The 19,705-nt window shown below is 42.5% G+C and overlaps 3 protein-coding genes across 4 annotated transcripts; 2 read left to right on the forward strand and 1 right to left on the reverse strand.

The window, feature by feature from the left end:
• Positions 1-771: 771 nt before the first annotated feature.
• On the forward strand, positions 772-2,222 carry tac3a (tachykinin precursor 3a). 2 transcript variants are annotated; one of them, XM_041946499.1, is made up of 6 exons: positions 772-873; positions 970-1,069; positions 1,281-1,313; positions 1,414-1,467; positions 1,614-1,680; positions 1,968-2,222. In XM_041946499.1, exons 1-6 carry the CDS (start codon positions 772-774, stop codon positions 1,984-1,986), a joined length of 375 nt encoding a protein of 124 aa, XP_041802433.1. In that variant the 3' UTR covers positions 1,987-2,222. The 2 variants fall into 2 exon arrangements, with proteins under 2 accessions (XP_041802433.1, XP_041802434.1); XM_041946500.1 differs by having other exon boundaries at positions 1,284-1,313.
• A 356-nt stretch (positions 2,223-2,578) lies between these two features.
• c1galt1a (core 1 synthase, glycoprotein-N-acetylgalactosamine 3-beta-galactosyltransferase, 1a) lies at positions 2,579-8,172 on the reverse strand. The gene is made up of 4 exons (XM_041946463.1): positions 7,954-8,172; positions 6,475-6,729; positions 5,470-6,134; positions 2,579-3,533 (listed from the first exon to the last, which is right to left on the reverse strand). The coding sequence occupies exons 2-4, from the start codon at positions 6,683-6,685 to the stop codon at positions 3,189-3,191; spliced, it is 1,221 nt and encodes a 406-aa protein (XP_041802397.1). The 5' UTR covers positions 6,686-6,729; positions 7,954-8,172; the 3' UTR covers positions 2,579-3,188.
• Positions 8,173-9,722: 1,550 nt separating this feature from the next.
• Positions 9,723-19,296, forward strand: b4galnt1a (beta-1,4-N-acetyl-galactosaminyl transferase 1a). The gene is made up of 11 exons (XM_041946557.1): positions 9,723-9,913; positions 12,862-13,070; positions 13,175-13,357; positions 14,547-14,653; positions 14,826-14,863; positions 14,980-15,160; positions 16,639-16,731; positions 16,844-17,031; positions 17,122-17,262; positions 18,425-18,662; positions 18,796-19,296. The coding sequence occupies exons 2-11, from the start codon at positions 12,862-12,864 to the stop codon at positions 19,002-19,004; spliced, it is 1,587 nt and encodes a 528-aa protein (XP_041802491.1). The 5' UTR covers positions 9,723-9,913; the 3' UTR covers positions 19,005-19,296.
• The last annotated feature ends 409 nt before the right edge of the window (positions 19,297-19,705 follow it).

Genomic DNA, 19,705 nt, shown 5'->3' on the forward strand with positions numbered 1-19,705 from the left:
TTGCCAAGGCGTTTTTTTTTTTTTTCTTTTTGGATGGTGAGTGTGCGTGTGTGCTTGGTGGTGGGGCAACAGCTCTGAGCAGCATCATGACCATCAATGAGGAGGCAAGGCAGCCTTCAACTCAGCGTGATATAAGACATGATACGCCACCTACGCTCCAGTTGCTGATTGGCGTTACGCAGGTATCCAGCTATTATTTATTACCCCAAAGCGTGGACGTCTCATTTATCCTGACCGGCTCTCACTGCAGGATCTATCCGTTCCCACTTTACTCTGCACCAGGGCGCGCGCAGCTGACTCTTTAACCACATCATCCGCTCGACAGAAAACAGGTAAAGAGAAAACAAAAACTTTTAAATGCTTGAGGTGAAATATGAACATATTTATTCTGTTTACAACAGCTGTTTTTCCTGTTATGGGGAAGCGGATATAAGGTTTAACGTGACTTTTTGGAGAGGAAACACTTGTGTGCAATTATTGTCATGTTTATTGTCATTGGGTTTTTTTTTCTTTCTTTCTTTGTCGGATACATATAAGAGAATCAAAACAATAAAAATGATACTAATTGTATAAACAGTAAGTCTCGTGAACTAAATCTGTAAACCTTATACCACACGCTTTTACGCACCAATTACGCAGCGGTTTTTGCGCAAAAGAGTACATTTGTTTCCTTCATTAAAAGGCGACGCTGGGCGATGTTTTTCCCCATAAGGAAACAACCTAATAAAACACCATAACTGCACATATTCTCGCACAGGCGCTTCTGAAAAAATGAGGAGAGGTTTGCTGCTGGTGACTCTGTTCCTCATAATGAAACTTCGATACAGCCAGTCCAGATGCGAGGAGCCAGGATCGCGCAGATCAACTTCAGATGTAGGTTTCATGGCGCATAATGACCCAGATGACATGCAGACCTTCAGACTTTTAACAGAAACTGAGTTATTTTTCTTCTTCCTCTTATACTTGCAGCAAACCATAGGTTTGGACAACCTCAAACGGAACATTCTCAAGAGGTATAGCGATTTGGATTATGACAGCTTTGTGGGTCTGATGGGAAGAAGAAATGCTGGTGAGTTTTCGACTGGCGAACGTAGTCTGATTAGAATAAGTTCAAATGATAATAGCAATAGTATTAATGTTAATGATAATAAACGGAAAAACAAACATCAAAAATGGTAAAATACTTAATTCTCTCCTTCTCAGATTTGGTAATATAGTGCTCCTGTAACTTCTATTTCACAAAGCAGCTTTTCCCCTCTTTGATTTCATTTTATTTTCAGCAGATGCAGACGCTGTACAGTCACCACAAAAAAGTAAGAAATATCTCATAATGATATGAAGCGGTGGCTTTCTTTTAATTCTTTGAATTATTCATCAAATACAAAACTGAATGGTTCCCATTCTTCTCATCAGGGGAAATGCATGACATTTTTGTTGGTCTCATGGGAAGGAGAAACTCAGAGCCTGGTGAGTGTGGCAATTCTCAAAAGCCCAATATTCACAATAGCCCTGTTGGCTTTTGTTGGCATTTAGATTTAAGGCTTTCTGTGGTGTTCATCATACGGACAATATGTCTTTGATATGGGACTATCTTGTAATGCCTGCTCTCGCAGAGAATGGCCCCTGGAGGAGAGAGTACCCAGAGAGGAGAGGCATTTTTCTCAACAAGTGCCGGCTGAGGTGAGTGCCTCTTCTTTTTCACTCAGAAGGATGGAACATCACACAGTCTCCACTTTGAAAAATAAAGTTAACACTTAACTGGGAAAATAAAGGAGGTTCTGAAGAGTTCTGCTGTTCAAGGTTTCAAATCATAAAAGCACGGCTGACTTTAAAGGACTTTTTTAAAGATACATCATATGTCTCTAAGAAGTAAATGTCTAGTTGGTAAATCATTGCTTTTACACATTTAAAATGCATGAGTGTAGGAGTAATACTTCTATCTACATGTATGATGTGTTTTGTTGCAGGTTTCTTCAGGGGCTGTAGACATTCAAACTGAAGCAGCTCTCTCATCTGGCAACAATGACAGAAGATCACAGAGAATACAAACAATGAACTAAATGTCTGATGGAGACGACTTAATGATGTGATTCACAATGTAAACTGCCAGCTGGCTTATGAAAGTGACCATAAACTACACAGATTGTATTTGTTTTATCTGAAGACCAAACATGATTAGACGTGACAGCTGATATATTCTATTTCTTCATCATGTTATTCTTTTTCTCCAAAGTTCAAAATAAACATAATTTTTATACATAATTTATTCATTTAAAACATCTGTGCGTTTCACGGTAGTTTTGTATAATGCCGTGTTCATCACACGCTACAGTGTTCCTAAACAGATGCACGGGGGGTTTGAAGTACGCACTTCCACATCAGAGCGTCTCATATCACTCAAAGGTAAAGAGAGAAGACATCTTCACAGCAGTCGTTGCTTTTCTACATGTGAGTGTGGATTTAGAGTCTGCATTAACTTCATGACTGCAGAGGATTCAAAAGGGAAAATGCAAACAAAGACACAGAGAAAAAAATGATGGTAATTTCAAAGTCATGTTTCATGTTGTTTCAGAAAGGTTTTAAAATAATTAAAATGCAGAAAAGTAACACAAGAGCATCAGATTTAATGCCAGAAAAGGAAAGAGGCCATGAAGATAAGAGGCTAAGTCTTTTGAAGTTGTAACACACACACACACACACACACTGCCATTTGTTACTGCTCTCCATTTCCATAATGAAAGAAAAAAAAAGGAAAATCCAAAGTAATGAATTAAAAATGATAAAATCTTTTCATACTTATGCTATTGTATCATTGGCTCAGGTACTTCTGCAATACATTAAAATGATATTGTATGTTCTATTTTTCCTGCATCACTCCAAGCACTCATATGTGACTGTGTGACATCAGAAATTCATACATTTAAATGCTGATTTTATCACACGTAATGAAGCCAAACCAAATTTCTGGTTAAAAATAGCCATACTGGGCTGTCACTCTGCATCATATTCAAATTTTATCCACTCACACTGTGAGCTGTTAAAGTGCCATACTGACTGGAATATAGTGTGATCGGATCATGGAAGCCCCATCAGAAGAAAACATTATTTAGCCAACATACTGTGCAGAGGTACTGAGTACCTCTCCGGCACAAGCACGCACATTCAAGGTCAGCTGAGACGCAGCATCATCAGCGGCGCCTGCCTTGTGTGACCACAGTCCTGTTCTCAGTGACGCCAGAGTTTAGATTGTCTTCCCTCCCTTTCTCTGACTCTGCTTTAGTTTGGTTTCCACTAACAAAGAGGGCTGAGGTCGTGTGACTCCTTCCATGCGTCACCTGCTGAACCCCTTTAAGTCCCGCCGTCACGGCCGTCTGCGAGAGCGGGCCGAGGCTCAGGGCCTCGTGTAAGGAGGGCCGGTAGCGTGGCCTATAGCCATATGCTCTCAGGTGATAGGTGTAGTACTCCAGTGTGTACATCAGCTCCGCTTCTACATAATGGAAAGATACCGCCAGGTCAGAGCAGCACTGCGGACCCTGAAGAAGAATAACACACACAGCACACATGCAAACACGCACACATACATATCAGGATGAAAGTTAGATATAATATTTCAAAAAACATATCACGATGATATTATAATGCACTTGAAAGATGCCACATGTAGCATTTTAGCATTAGTAATTATGAGACATGTAAACAAACACAACCAATTGTCAGAATGCGACAGCCTCTGTCATCCACCAGACTGCATTCAGATTTCACAGGTTTTACTGCACAAATGCAGGACATGCAAATCTGCAGGGGCAACCACTGAGTGTCTGGATATAATTCCAAAACTAGAACTCTTGTCAAAACATGGTTGCTGGATCCTGATCATCTCAGCTGTGCATTTATTATGTTCTTATAAATCGGAAATATTTCACAAACATTTGTGAAACCCAGAAATTAGTTTCCACTGCTGCACCTTAGTTTGAGAAAAAAGTGTTGTTACAGTTGTGGCGATGCTGAAAGTGTTCATGTTCTCCACCAAGTTCCATTAAAAAGTAGGCCAGTGGTTTGTCTGACAAACAGACAAACACACTGAACCAAAAACAAAACCTGATGGAGGTAATACAAAGAAACAACTAATGTTATGCAAAGAAATAAGGAATTTAATGTGCAAAGAGGATTAAGAGCAAATATGGTCAATTCCACTGTCAAGAGGAATCTAACAATACCATAAACTATTGTGATAATTAGTGCCAGTGATCTATTCTTGTGTAAAATTGCTACATGTAGCACCTCTCATGTGTTTGCATTTTCCATTAGCTTCTCTTTAAAGGATAAGGTAATATTCTACAAATCCAATGGCAAGACTAAAGCCAACAAGATGTTAGCCTGTTCCCTCCACAGACAACACAAGTCAATGGCACAGAGCTATAATCTATCAAACTCTGGCTACAAAGGAAGTACATGCTAGTGGGAACACATTGTTGTTGGTTTGGGTTTGTCTTAGACCACAATAAGAAGAACAGATAATATCATCAGCCTTATCCTTAAGCTCTTTGGCCAATATTGTCATTGTCATGTGCTGACAGTTACCAAACCACAAATTTCCATTTTTACAGTCTGATTGAAAAAACATAATTACCTTGACATGAAAAGTAAATTTGTTTTCTTGTTTCCCTTTCAAAGACAGAAAACAAAGCAGCTCCATACACTGGCAGTCAGTGTGTGACAGGATCAGTAATGGACCTGTCTCATTTTAATTGCAAAGTATAACAAATTAGTAACGTCATCAGTGACAAATTGACCAATTTTCCTTTTGTTGACAGCACACTGTCTCTGCTGCAATCATCTCCTTTAAAATGAGCTCATCTCTGTTTTAATTCTCTCATTCTATGGAAGGGGGGGGGGGGGGGGGGGTCATTTGAAAGTGCCAGATAATCACATATTCATTTGTTTAGTTATTATCCCCCTGATGAGTCATTTAGCAACACCTACATTCTGTGTAATTCATCAAAGGCAAAATTAAACAGTATGTTGTACACTACTCACTCCCAGGTCCCTACTGTACATTTACAAAAAAAAAGAAGAATTCTCTGACTGCAGATGTACACTAATGTTATTAAAGGATTATTAAAGGAAGGAACAGGTTAACCCGCACAACACAATGTCTTCCTAACCTGATTTGCCCCTTTCTAAGAAGGCTAAACCACTCCACAGGATGTCTGTGTTGCCAAATAGCCACAAACCACCCTGTGGTTTTATTAATGGCGGCCTATTTAGGCACTTTTTGGCCATTTTAGCTTTATTGGACAGCTTTCAGTGCTGCTATATATTAACCATAAGTTCTAGAGGCCTGATTCTTGAGCATTTTGACTTCAGGTATGATGTATATATGTGTGCTTTTACCATATTTACCTGCTCATACCGTGGTGCCATTCCACAGCATTAGCTCACAAATAAAACAGAAGTGAAGGGACTTGCCTCAACAATAGGGTAGTAACAATAGCTCCAGTACCAGAAGCTCTTGGAGAACTTGCTAGTTAGATGGTGCTCTGGCACGAACGGGTGGAAAGTTTCTCGATGCAAAGTGTCTCTGGAGTCCCCCGCCAGAACACCCATCTTCTCCAAACACTGCCCCAGCGCTAGGTCCTCCACAGGCGTGGTGTGTGTGCAAGCTTTGGTCCGAAAACCTTCCACAAATCTCCTGAGGGCCTCTTTGCTAAGAACATAGCCTGCACCTCCACTCATGTAGCCTTGCTTGGTGTAAGGCTTGAAGCGTTTGCCAAAGTAGATGGGCTCCTCGGGGGTGTGGTTGGACAGAATCCAGCGCAGGTTGTCCACCACCACATAGGTGTCATCGTCAGCTTTTAGGAACCAGTCAGCTTCATTCGCGTGGTGCTTGTAGACATACTGGAAGGCTCGAATGGTCTTCCAGTAGAGCTGGTCGCGGCCCTCCTTTGTACCCAGGCCCACAGTGGGGAAGTCTGGGTCCTCCACCGAGCTCATGAACACCACCACATTGCAGTGGCGACTCCAGGTGGCCCTGACATGGCGAGCTCTGCTCTGCAGGTTGTACGGCCCGGTCATCACCCAGCAGAGGACGCGAACCTTCTTGTACAGCACGTCTGCCACCCGGCTGTCCTCATCTGGAGGAACACAGTGATACAAAATAACATTAGCTGGTGTGCAGTGCAGCTACTGTATGTGCGGTTGTACCAGGAATGCCACACACTGATTTGTCCAATCAGTTTACTGCAACCAGTCAGTAGTCACTGGCAACAAGATTAGACAAATCTTATTGAATTGTGGTATATTTAGCAAAATCTGTTTTAACTGATTTAATTTAGAGGGAAGTATCTTAAATTTATTACTGTTTTGTCAGGCTTTCAGAGGTATGAAGACTAATAATTACTTTTAAAACTCTCTGTTTGGCACCCCATACATACTAAATGGTTGCCTCTGTAGAGGACCGGTGTGAATGAGTACCTGCATGGTGAGGGTGGAGCAGGTTGATGAGAGCAGCTCCCTCTTTCTTCCAGCTGGTTGGGCTCTCCCCCACGGCCGTAGCTTTTTCCTGAGCCTCTGACAGCACGGGATAGCTCCTCTCAAACCACACCTGGCGCAGGAAGAAGTAGATGCTGCACGCACCCACCAGGAAGCCCAGGGAGAAGGCCCACCTGGAGCTGGAGCTCTTCATGGTGACGCCGCCTCCAGCACCGTGACGTTACAGTTACAGCATGTCTGCACAACACAACAGCATCAATTTGATGACTGACAGACCTGAAATGTGTCTGTAAATGTCTCCCTCTGGCTAATGATCATTGACATTGCTCTGTATTGTTTGTCACTTCGAGCTGATTGCATGTAGCTGCACGCTGAATTGTGTTATGCAACCATGTAAAAAGGTTTTAAAAAGATGAGTGTTGAAAACTTCAAGTACCCTCAGTATTATTTTTTCCAAATCATTGTGCCAGAGAAGGCAATAAACTCTGCAGGACATGTTTTTCATTGTATGAAATATTCACTGATGCAAAGCGGTTTGAGTACCCTCTGTTAGCCCTCAATCATACTGGATGCACTTTTCCGACCCATTTTAAGCATTGGCCCCTGGAGGCTAATCCCCCCTTCCACATTCACTGGGACATTTTGCCTTAAAATAAACTTCAAAGTGTGTTGTAGCAATAAATTTAGATGTGAAAATCTAAAACCACAGACCATCTCAGTGAGCTGGAAATCAAAGCGCCTGGACCTGACAGTTACTGGAGTCGATACACTGACTGAACTGTGAACTTGTAGATTTTTTTGTTCCCAAATCAAACGGTTTTCACTTGAATGTGGGACTGACTGTAAATCAGAGGGTGTGCTCCAGTAGGACGGTGCTGTCCCACTAATCACCGCCTGTGGAGACGCTCCAGGACTGGATTTGCTCTCATCCCTCACGCTTCCTTCTTTTGTTTAGCTTTAAGACTGGTTTTAAATCAGTTCAGACTAGCTGTAATAGAACACATGGACACCGTTTGTCATTTCGGCGTGAGGACTTCAGAGAGATCCTTTGTGGACATGGACTTCACACTTGACACAATGTCAACATATGTCAATGCCAAAATGTTTTCGCTGGACTCCTCGCGGATGAGGTTAAAGACCTCACATTCGAGACATGTTAACGATTAACGAGTTGCTTTGGGCCAAAAAAAATATCCACGTATGACGCTTCCTTTCATTATCTCGACCATAAATAAAATTAGGCGACAATCCAATCACCCCGATCGAGGCATCGCATTCTTTTATACCACGAACACATGACTGAGGCTGCTGTGACAGCGAAATAAGGCCATGTGGAATCCAGCTCTTTGTCCGTAACTCTGCTGAAATCTTGTCATTGTCCGCAGCAGCTGTGCGCGTATTTCCACTCAGCCATGAATAAGTTTCATTATAGATCTACGCCAATATGTGCGTGTTATTTACCTGTGCTGGGGGGTCAGTCATTTGTGTGCACCATATGCTTGCAACTCCTTGAGCAGCGAAATATCTCCGGTGTCTGTAAACGGCACGAGCCTGCTACACCTGTCAGTCATATCGTCACGTGCCGGTCGCGTTCATCCGATGTGTGGTTTCTGATTGAAGTCGTCCCTGTTTTGTGTCGCCGAATAAGATGATTAGTTAAGAGGAGAGCCACAGCGCAGATTTACTCCAGCATCACGGGCTAAGCTCTGAAAGTGCGGCCTCTCATTGGCTGGCTGCGGGTGACGTGTAGAGGAAGCCGCTTTTCACGTCCTGAAACGCATGAACGACAATTAACTGATGGTTTTATTTGTTTTTGTTTTTTTGTTTGTTTTTTGTAGACGTATTTGTTAATGCTGACATTTTTTGTTTAAAGATGTTGAGATAGAAGGCGAAAGAAAGAGAAGGAAAGCTGTTGCTCTACCGATTCCGACCGCTAGGTGTCGCCTTAACAGAGCCAACAAAATGAACATCTCCAAGCCTTCCCACACATCCTCACTGCTGCACTTCTGATAAACTTCTACTCTATATGCTGTGGTGGAAAGTATATTTACTCAAGTGTTGCACTTTCTACATTTTATGGAAATACTATACTTCTTTACTCTATTAAATTGATGCGACTAAATATGGTGCATTCTAATTGGCCTAGATGAAATGACCTGAATACCCTCACAGGTGTTTTCAGTGGTGTTGGTGCTAGACAGCTCTGAGCTTTGAGGTCAGCATGTATGAAACTGCAAATTGTCCCACAACAAATCTAAGCCCCCAAAGTCTTCATACATGCTACTAACTTACTATTGTGCACTAACAGTATCTTGTGTGCATAAAATTAAAAAAAAAACTTCATTCATGACCTTGAAGGCTCCATGATTTAATGCTCTGAAAGAGTCAGTTTTTTTTTATTATCATGTCTTGAATTCCCATTGTGGCAACAGTGGCAACAACACACATGTACAGTTAAAGGCAAACCAAAATCAAGATTTAGGTACAGCAAAATGGAAGTGACACACCTATTATATGACATGCCTTTGTTTAACAGGGCCATACTGAAAGATATGAAGGTCGTCTGGGCACTGGTGGCCCAGCAGGGTGGTGTCCTGCACCTCTGCCCTATATGGTGACATCTCATTGCCACCATACAGTGGATGTGAAACGTCACTGAGGGTTGTCCACCCTTTCCTTGCCACCAGGCCTCACAACAGCAGTGTCATGCAGGGTTCTGTTGGCAGGGGAAGAGTGGGAATAAAGATTCATGATGACACATAAATAGAGCATGCCAATTGCGTCAATAAAAGAGAGGAAGGGGCCAGTTTGAGAAGGTTAAAACAACTTCCTCCCAGGAGTCAAATTCCTGTGAGGAAGTAGTTTTATTGCAAGCTTAATATAAACTGAAAACCCTGTTGGTTTTGTCTTAACAGCATTACTGCAGTGTGAGCATTCTTTGTTCTCAAGAATAGCTCAGTGGCTCTCAATAGTTTATCAGAAAACAGAAGGAAAATTAAAATTGATTCTGGAAAGTCATCAGTTTTGCCCACGAGGAAGAAAACTGTTTTTTTCCACATCAGTTGTGTGGGTCGCACACTGCACCGTGTTCGCATCCGATGCTGTAACTTCCTTGCTGCGCGCCACAAACGTGCTTCATCATGCTGGAAGAATGTATGAAGGACAAGTTTCAGCTGGTGAAAATTGTGGCCAGACTGTCTCATAACGGGAACGTCAGCTTACCTCTATAGGAGCACAATCGCTTTCCTATTGGACCAGGCCGCCTAGCCTGGAGCTCTACCCCGTGCTTTGAGAGGAGTGGCTGTGAGCCAGCTCGCGCCCCCGAACCCACACGCGCGTGACTGCAGACTCAGCTGTCAAGCGTCCGTTCCTCCAATTTGACCAGAAGCTGGAAATATTTATCTCACGGAAATCCACAACAGTAAGACACATGTCCATCTCTCTTCCTCTTGTCTTTTTGTCTCTTGTGAATTGAGCTTTTGGAACTTCCCAACATGTCTCCACTGATGTACTTATCAAAGACAGTGTAGGTGTTTGCTTGTGCGCCACCATGGCTAACATCCGCTAGACCTTTCTTGGAATGTCTAATCTACTTTTCACTGCTTTATAATATAATACTCATTTAAATAAATAAAAGAAAGAAAGAACTTAATGAACGGGCTGAAGTTGGCATAAATAAATGCGCACGGGAGGTCAGCCAGACAGATCGAGAAAGACAAGAAGGAGGCCGATCACTGTTTCGTTTCATGCTTCGGCTCCATGTTTATTTATTTATTTATTTATTTAGTATAATCAGTCAAAGTCGCTCCTTTAACTTAATCTTATTCATCTGGGAGACAAACTTAACTGTAGAGCAGCCTTCTTGCTTTTAGGATGTAACAGTAACCCTAGACCAGGGGCGGATCTAGAGAAATAGTAGTCATGTATGGCAAGAGAGTAGTGTGGAGACTTTAAGGGGTTTGTGTGTGTGTATGTGTGTGTGTGTGTGTGTGTGTGTGTGTGTGGTCTTATTTTCGACACACACACCCCTTATACCGTATGTATACACACACACACACACACACACACAACACACACACACACACTGACCGATCCAACAAAGTCCTTTTCTCTGAGCTTCTGTGTCACACAAAAACTGTCACTGCATTGCTGAATGTGGTTTTTTTTTTTCCCATGTGGTTTTAGTTCTTTCTCAAGTTGGGGGTTTGCATGTTGGACTTGGATGACTGATCTGATATTTGAATGGGTTTGTCTGCAAATTGTGATGTTGGCAGCTGCACACTACCTGTAGATACTTGTAAGTGAATGCCTCAGTTAAGTCAGGTGTAATCCATCCCACACACAAACAAATACGGGTAATGTTGCTGAGCAAACACACTTCAACAATGCAACCCACTACTATCTGTGTGTGGCTGTTCTGTATTTCTTCCAGTGAAAGTTGGCACCCACACACACATTTAGCAGGAAAAAATGCCATCAGCAGCTGCTGTGTACTGCACATTGGACCAGGAGAGGCTCCACTGGAAGCTGCCAGGGCTGAGCGAAACAAAGCTGCTGTCTGGTGCAGGGACGAGGCCAGCTAGGTGCAACTGGTCTGTTACCAACCCTGTGTCCTCTCCCGGCTCCTGGTACCACACTGCTGCTTGGCTGTTTAGCCATTTGTTTCTTATTTCATGGTGACAGAATCTGTTTTTGACTTCCCCTCCCATCCTCACAACTCATGCTCCATTCACTTGTACTCAGACATGACAGTTTCACTCTTAAACCTGCCAGAACTTTTCATACTGAATATATTTTTGAATTACATAGTCCAAAACTGGGGTGGCAAGGCAGTGTTTTTTTTTTTACAACAGCCGTGCTTGTTGGTAGACTGACTAAGATCCTGATCAAAAATACAAACCAACAACAGTATGGGACATTTTCAATTCTATACTTAGTAAGACTTCCAACTTCTACAGTTGTGTGTTGTATTTAGTCTGTTTTTGAGTCGTCAGCACACTCACCCCACATGGTCCATTCAACATTTCTCATTGGCTCAGATTACTCACACATGATCATCAGGAGTTTCAGCTGCAAACACTAAACTAAAACTTATTAGTTCATTCATTAATTTTCAAAAAAACAGAGCTTTTCCAAAACGAAGACGTAAACCATCCCAGTGTGTGCATTTAAGTTGATTTTGTCAGACAGCATTATGACCATGAAATAATGATTTGGTCACCTTGGCTGTCTGTCCCACTCCTTACCTGATGCTGCCTACATGTGCAGTTTTTCTCGCAAACTGAAAAGAGCACATAGAAGAGGAGATTTTGCAGTTTCGTGTTCGTTTAGGTGTTAAACTGCAGACAGAGGTCTCTGCTAGCCTGCTAAAAGGTCCTGGAAACGTTGTTGTGGATGCAGGTCATTTTCACTTGATAATGACATTTTAAAGTTAGAGGGCACAGTTGGGATGTAGCCACAGTTGGAACTTGCCTATATTGAACTTTGCAAGGGCCCTCAAAACACCTACAGGATCAGCTGTACTGCAAAGCGGCTGTGGCAGTTGATATGCTTGAGTCAGATTTACAGGTTCAGGTGTAAATGTCCCATGTCAGTGTGTTATGTCACGTATGACATATCACGGTATACGGTATATTTACGCAGTCATTATTATTATCAGTTACAGTGACTCTTAAGTCCCTTGTGATGTTCCTACTGACTGACTGCCTTCTGTTTTCATGTTTTGCACAGCGTCCCGACTTTTTTCAGGGTTGTACAGGAGCTTGAATAGCAGCTGCATGGACAGTAGGGCGTTACATTGTTTACTTTTCACGCGATGGTTAAGCTTTATTTGTGCAATGGCAGCATGATACATGAATATGGGGAAGCAGTTCCAGATCTAGATCTAGAAATTTAGAGGTAAATCCAGATAAATTTGAAAGGAGAGACTTAATTAAGGAGTCTGTGGCGATTAGACCCCACGGTGACATCACATTTTGTCGGAGGAGCCATGGACACTTGATGTGATTGTGAATTGCATGATGTGGAGGCTGGTGACATCGATCTGACATGAAAAACCAGCTGACAGCAGCAGAGAACGGCATTTTAAAGAATTCTTTCAACTTCGACAGCTAAGAAATGATTGGCTCACGCTTGGCGTGGCAAAATCTGATCTGATCTAACCCTGTTTAACCGAAAGGGAAGGGGAGACAGGATGTAAATAGAGTAAGCAACAAAGATAATCTTGAATCAGATTGATCTGCCACTAAAATTAATTTATTACCATGTGAAACACAGAGCCTGTGTCTCTCATGTTCCTCCTTGTTTTCTGTATCCTGTGAGGCTGACATGTACACAGTTTTGACATTCCCTTTAATCTTTTTTTTCTAGATGCGTACCACCAGGAAGTGTCTTGGACTGATTTTGGCCAGTGGACTACTGCTGCTGGCCCTCTTTTATGCTTGGAGCCCTGGGACCAGCTCAGGAGTCGACATATGGCAAAGACAGGGAAGACCAGTAAAGAAACTCAATGCAAAAATGCAAGACATCATCAGTGGCAATCCGGACATTGCCTATCACATCAAGGAGGACGTGGCATGGTGTGTTATGAGTCAACATGTCTGTTAGTTTGTCTGAATCCTTCTCTTAACTCTCATTTTTATCCTTATCAACTCACTCATTGCAGTGTCTTTTCCTAATACAGTCGTTTGGCTCAGAACCCGTGTGTGTGTCAGGGTGACGAGGAGACCTTTCACCTGCCGTTCTCCAATCTGCTGTTCCCACGCATGTGGGCCCACAAGCTTGACGTGCCATTCTTAGAGTCTCAGCCTGACCCTGAGGCCACAAAGCGTCACAGAGCTCAGGAGTACAGCAGCTTCCGTAGGAGGTAATGTTGACTTTATCAGTTTTTCAGCTGTCGTCAGTACAAGGAGGATTGCTTAATAATTTTGTGAATAAGAGATTGGCTCTCTGACCCTCAGGGTTTAGTCGTGAATGACGAGGTTTGACAAGGCACGTTTGAGTCATGCTTTATGTTTCAGTTGACTGCCAACCTACAACACCACAGGACACTGACAGTGTGGTCTATTTAAAGGCCTCACTCACAGCCTGGGTGTGCACCCAGTCTTTCCCCCGCCCTCATCCTGCTTTAGGTCTGTTTGCCTGCAACCTCGTTGATCTGTGCAGTATTTGTATGAGGGGTAATTTGCAATACTCGTTACATTGCAGTTATTAAGTGGATGTCAGTAACCTGGCCACTGTCAGCCTTTTGCAGTTTCTGTGTTGTGGTCGGGATGAATGTTGCCAGGTGAGACTGACTCACATAGCCTACCATGTCCTTGGGCTCAGTGCAGCCAAACGGTATCCATCCTTGTCTGCTGCTTGTATTATTTAGCCATGCAATTATATAAACAGAATGAAATTAAAAAAAGAGATAGTTTAGGTTCAAATCTCTAATGAGCAGAGGCTGTATTTTATATTTAATAGTATAAGCACTGAATGTTTTGTCTGTTGTGGAAGAAGTTAGTTTTATTTCTCTCTCTCTCTATTATTGTGTTGAGAGTAACTTACACTGATTAACAGACAGAGTGAGACCTTTTGTTGTTTATGGAGAGCCCCGGCCAGTCACACATTAACCATTACCATAACCATTAATAGCAAATACAACACTGAAGTTTAACCTGTTTTATGCAGGAAGCCTGGAATTCAACTCGTTGCTTTGCTTGGCAGCTGGTTTTAGGAAATCTTAAAGACAACTGGATTTGCTGTTTTAAGGCTTGGGGTTTCCTCAGTTCAACTTGTGAGTTACTTGATGCAAATTTCACTGTAGCCCTCATTTTGTTATAGCACTCGTTATGTTAGTTTTTCTCATTTTGTTATGTTGCTTTGGGAGTGAGCATCCTCAAGACAAGAGCTGTACAGCAAATTCACAATTTGTCTTCTGCGTGTGTGTTATAAGGTCAAACCACTGAAGTGAGCGGTGCCCGACGCAAATTAGGTTACTGAAACTAAATAAACAGAGCGATAGTGTTTGTGTGTATTGCGCAGTGCTGTCTAATTATGTCCTGTATGTGTAGGTCCTATAGTCCTGCAGATGCATTTATTGTAGCTGAGGCCAACAGCCCCCTTCAGTATCCTATCCAGGGTGTGGAGGTGCGACCCCTCAAAACGATCATCATTCCAGGTGACAGCATATCTAACACGACACATACCGAAGAAATTAAACATTACGTCTTCACCTGCTTTCTTTTTTTTGCTGCATTTGCTATTCAAGTCTGTTAGTTAAAATGTGACCACTAATATACTACCCTCATTCCAGGTTGGTATCCCCAGTAATATCTGCTCTCTTCTTATAGGTTTGGGTCTTAAAGAAGAGACAAGATCAGACCATATGGTAATTTCTCATTCTGGGGTTTTCATTGTGGTTGACATGCCTCATTTCTTCTGTCTAAATGTTTCAGACTTTTTTGTTTATTCTTTCACCCAAACCAAATGCAAATGGTGTAACAGGTATATTTGACAGCAGCACTGGGGACTTTCGATGTTGCTGCTACAGTGGCCAACGTCTCTCTTAAAGGAGAGGGGGAGAAGCACATGATACTGTCGAGTCCTCTTCTGCCCGCTCTGAACAGGCAGCTGCAGTTTGTCACCTATACAAACACTGTGTTCCATCCCAAGACAGCGGATACAGGTAAAGTTAGCATGTGGATGTTCTCTTGATCCTTAAAGTAGAATGTCATGTTCACCTGTTCAACCTTACGGAGTTTCATCCTAATGCAATGTTTTGCATTCTGTTGGATCAGTAAGTGATGAATTAATAGACATTATTGTAAATGGATTTAGTAATTATGAATCAGTACAGGGTTCACAATTACTATTAGATGGTTAATAACTACCAAAAAGTCTCTTGGCTTATTCTTACTGCCAAGTCGACAGCATGTCACCCTCCAGCTGGAGCGTTCAGCAGTCCGGTGTGTTTAGATGCGTCCGTGTCAGATTCTGTGTGTCTGTACTGTTACTCACAATATATCCAGGCTGGGTGGGTGTGGGGATACTCATACAAAGCCCCCAGATCAGTGCTACACAGTCATTTGCATCAAAGTTTTAGCAGAAGTCAGTCTAAGTTTCCTGAGACTGCATGTTAATATTCCCATCCTCTTGGGATGCATTAGCTTGCCTCTGACCGATTGTTGCTAAATCAGAGTTTTCAACTTTCACTTTCTGGCTTTAGGCACCTGCTTACGGGAACTGTCTCTCACTCTCAAGCCACCCAAGCAAAAAGGGAAGCCATAAAAATATAGCTATATAGGTTATGTAGGCTGCACAAAAGACAACATCTAAATGTCAGGCTTTTTCCACATTTCTGTAATTTCCATCAACATCCATCCTCAAAATCAAGCTCCACGAAAGCTGTTGTTTTTTATTATAATTAAAAGACCGAACTGTGTAGAGAAATGCAGAAATAGAAGGAGGAAATGGGCAGAAACAGATGCAGCAGACTCATCTGAGATCTTTCTTTAGCCCTGTGTTTCTGAACAAGTGCAATTGTAAATTCCAGACACAAGTCTGTCTGTGCATGGAACTTTTTGAGGAGACGCCCTTCCTCAGCATGCAAGCTGGGAACAATGCAGCCACATTAGCACTATTTCCTAACAGTCGTTCTTACTGTGTGCTCAGGAAGGGGAAAAGGGACAGAACTCTGTGTGTATGTGCGGGTACATGTGCATGTGTGTGTGCGTGTGTGTGAGGGGGCGTTACTAGCTAATGTTGTTGAAACTGCCGCCAGATGCTGAGTAAGGAATTATTTAATTCTACACATTGTGACAATCTTTGTATGGTTTTATTAATTAATGCACTGTAGCGACAAACTGAAATATAATTTTTGGAGAGAATCCTCGTCCATGTTGCTCCACTAGTGACTCCCTTTGACCACTTGGTGTGCGAGCCTGCACAGCAGACTGTGGGAAGCTGCCCACGTGTTATGCCCATGGGAAGAGACATGGTGCATGCCTGTCTGCAGACCTCTCAAAGCAAACAGTAACATTGTCAGTGACAAGGACCGCATTGATTTTTGCGTTATCTTAGCGATGATATGAATGTGCATTGCTTCATGTCCTCCCCTGAAATCTGAAACCTGGATTTACCACAGCTGTTGTTTTTGCCCCGCAGTTCAGTTTGGAACCGAAGGTCACCAGTCTTTTTTCACCATCAAAGTTGGACATGCAACCATCCCGAAACTTTACTACTCTGGATACCAAACAGGTCTGTGAGCAGCGGAGTCATTTTCACTTTCATTTTCATTTTGAAGTGTTGAATGTCACAGCACGTCACTTCATGGGGTAATTTTTTTTTCTGTTTTTTTGGTTCCACATAGAGTATAATATTAGTGCTCTTGTTACCATCGCCACCAAGACCTTTCTACGCTATGACAAACTGAAAGATCTCATCGACAGCATACGGCAGTATTATCCCACCGTCACCATAGTGATAGCAGACGATAATAAACACCCTCAGCCAGTGACTGGGCCTCACATTGAACATTACATCATGCCATTTAGCAAGGTAAAGAGGTATTTGTCTCTTTGAAGCATCATGCATTGTCATTATTAAACAGTGTGGTTCACGAATGTTGATCCTCCTTCATCTACACAGGGTTGGTTTGCAGGAAGAAACCTGGCAGTGTCTCAAGTGACCACCAAGTATGTGCTCTGGGTGGATGACGATTTCATCTTCTCTGCAAACACCAAGCTGGAGAAGATGGTGGACATCCTGGAGAAGACCACTCTGGATCTGGTGAGATGCAAATATGATTGTAAAGGGTGTGGTTAGCGACACAACTAATTAAACAATAGAGCACAATACGAAACGATAGCTGTTTCTCTATCGTCACACAATATGTATCATAATATCACACACCTCTCGTGTGTGTGGCAAGTATCTGCTGCGATGATGCCTGCTGTTTGTTTATAAACACCAATATGGTGGAGTACAGAGGCAGAAAATGACATGTGAAGTGAGTCCTGCTACTAGATACTAGAATAAAATTAACCAACATGCAGTAAAAATATTCGTAAATGCAATTAAAAATATACCAGAAATGAAAATATACTAAGACAATAAAAATATACTAAACAATAAAATATACCAGTGAAATGTGCCAACAGCAGCTGAAATATACTGAAATGTATATACTGAATGCAAATGGCTGACCATTTAGTTAAGCGTGTGTGTACTTAAATGTTAAGTACACAGAAGGTGCAGGTCGAGGTGGAGGTGAAAGTGTAAAAGTGCAGTGTGCAGTGGCTCATAGTTCTCACAGTCTCTCACTTAATTAAAGCTGATAGTAAGCACAATTTTGCATGTTTTTTTCCTCCCAAAGAAAAAACAATGCACGCCCACCACCCACGCCTTTATGGTACCAGACGGAAGCCATTCCTCACTAAAAGGCACATGACAGCCCGCTGGGAGTTTGCCACAAGACAAGTTAACGACTCAGACCATGAGAATCAAAATCCTCTGGTCTGATGAAATGAAGATTGAACTATGTGGCCACAATTCCCAGGGCCGTGTGTAGAGGAGACCAGGCGCTGAGCATCACCTCTTTAATACCGTCCCTACATCAGACACGGGGGTGGCCCGGTCTTGCTGTGGGATTGTTTTCCTGCTACAGGGACTGGGAGACCAGTCAGGATAGAGAGAAAGATGGATGCAGTGAAAACCTTTTCAAGAGGGCTCAGGAGCTCAGGCTAGAGCAAAGGTTTATATTTTAACAAGACAATGAAACAACCTTGTGGAAGTGGCCCGCCCAGATTCTGGACCTGAACACCATAGAGCATCTCTAAAGAGATTTGAAAATGGCTGTATTGAGTTTAAACGAAACTGTTGTCAGTAAACACATGACTTTCTTTACATTTACACGCACAGCGTAACATTTTTGCTGTCTTAATGACTTCAGGTTGGTGGTGCAGTGAGAGAGGTGACAGGTTACACTGCGACCTACCGCCACACCATTTCGGTGGAAGAGGGGGGAGAGGAGGGCGACTGTTTACATATCAGAAGTGGCTACCACCATGTCATCGAGGGGTTCCCTAATTGTGTGGTAGCTGATGCCGTCATCAACTTCTTCATGGCGAGGAAAGATAAGGTGCTGCAGGTGGGCTTTGACCCCCGCCTGGCACGGCAGGGTCATATGGGTGAGTGTGTCTGTAATATCTGATATCATATATATTAGTTTATATTTTCTATATGCAGTACAGCTGTGATGGCGGTTGCTTCAAATCTGACAGAGGAAATCCAAGTGAGAATTGTTTTCTTTTGACACTGCAGAGTTCTTCATCCAGGGTCTGGGCTCCCTCCACATTGGCTCCTGTAGTGACATCATTGTAAACCACGCATCAAAGATCAAACTCCCCTGGACTAAATCAGACTCACAAAAGGCCTACGAGAAATTCCGCTATTCATCTTCCAAGACTAATAACATTCATAATGAACTCTTCTATTTCAAGAACAGGTTCAAGTGCATGGTCAGCATCTGAAGCCTGAGCATCCACGTGTCTGTTTGCTGCCTTAATGTCAGGATTAAAGGGAAATGACTGTGCCAAGTTAACTGCCTTAGCACTTGCTGTTAAACAAATTGTGCTCAAGATTACTTAAGCGAGCAGATTGAGATTCTTGATATTGCTATCTCCAGCAGACAGAAACCTCCATATACAATATGCACTCAAAGTGTCATGTTTTTTGTTGTTGTTTTTGGAGGCTTTGTTTGTTCTTAAACGCACTATGTTGATTTTTATATGTACTGTAGCTTAAAAAAAGGATGAAAAGACAGGATCTTGTTTGATTTTGTGTGTGGTAAAATGCTGCAGAGGTTCGACCAGGGTCTACTAATCCAGCCTAGTATGATGTTATCTACCATAGGTGAGTGGTTCCCTTCCTTTTTTGTTCAACACACACCCACTCCCCTATCTGATGAGCCCGAGTAACTTACCTGCTCAATAGATTGGATGGCTTTCCCGAAAACAATTCACCACGACGCAACGGTGGCTAAAACGTGTTCATGGCTGCACTTACAAATTCAAGACAAGATGTAAATAGTGATCCAGTAATTGTTAAACTTTTTTTTTAATCCAGTATTTTAAAGGTTGCACTAGAACCACATGAAGTAGCATTTGAACACCTTTGCTCACTTGCTGACTAGTTGCAACGCTTGGTGATAAGGCCCAACCACTGGCTCGAG

Source organism: Chelmon rostratus, chromosome 10, assembly GCF_017976325.1.
Source record: "Chelmon rostratus isolate fCheRos1 chromosome 10, fCheRos1.pri, whole genome shotgun sequence".
NCBI classification, from domain to species: domain Eukaryota; kingdom Metazoa; phylum Chordata; class Actinopteri; order Chaetodontiformes; family Chaetodontidae; genus Chelmon; species Chelmon rostratus.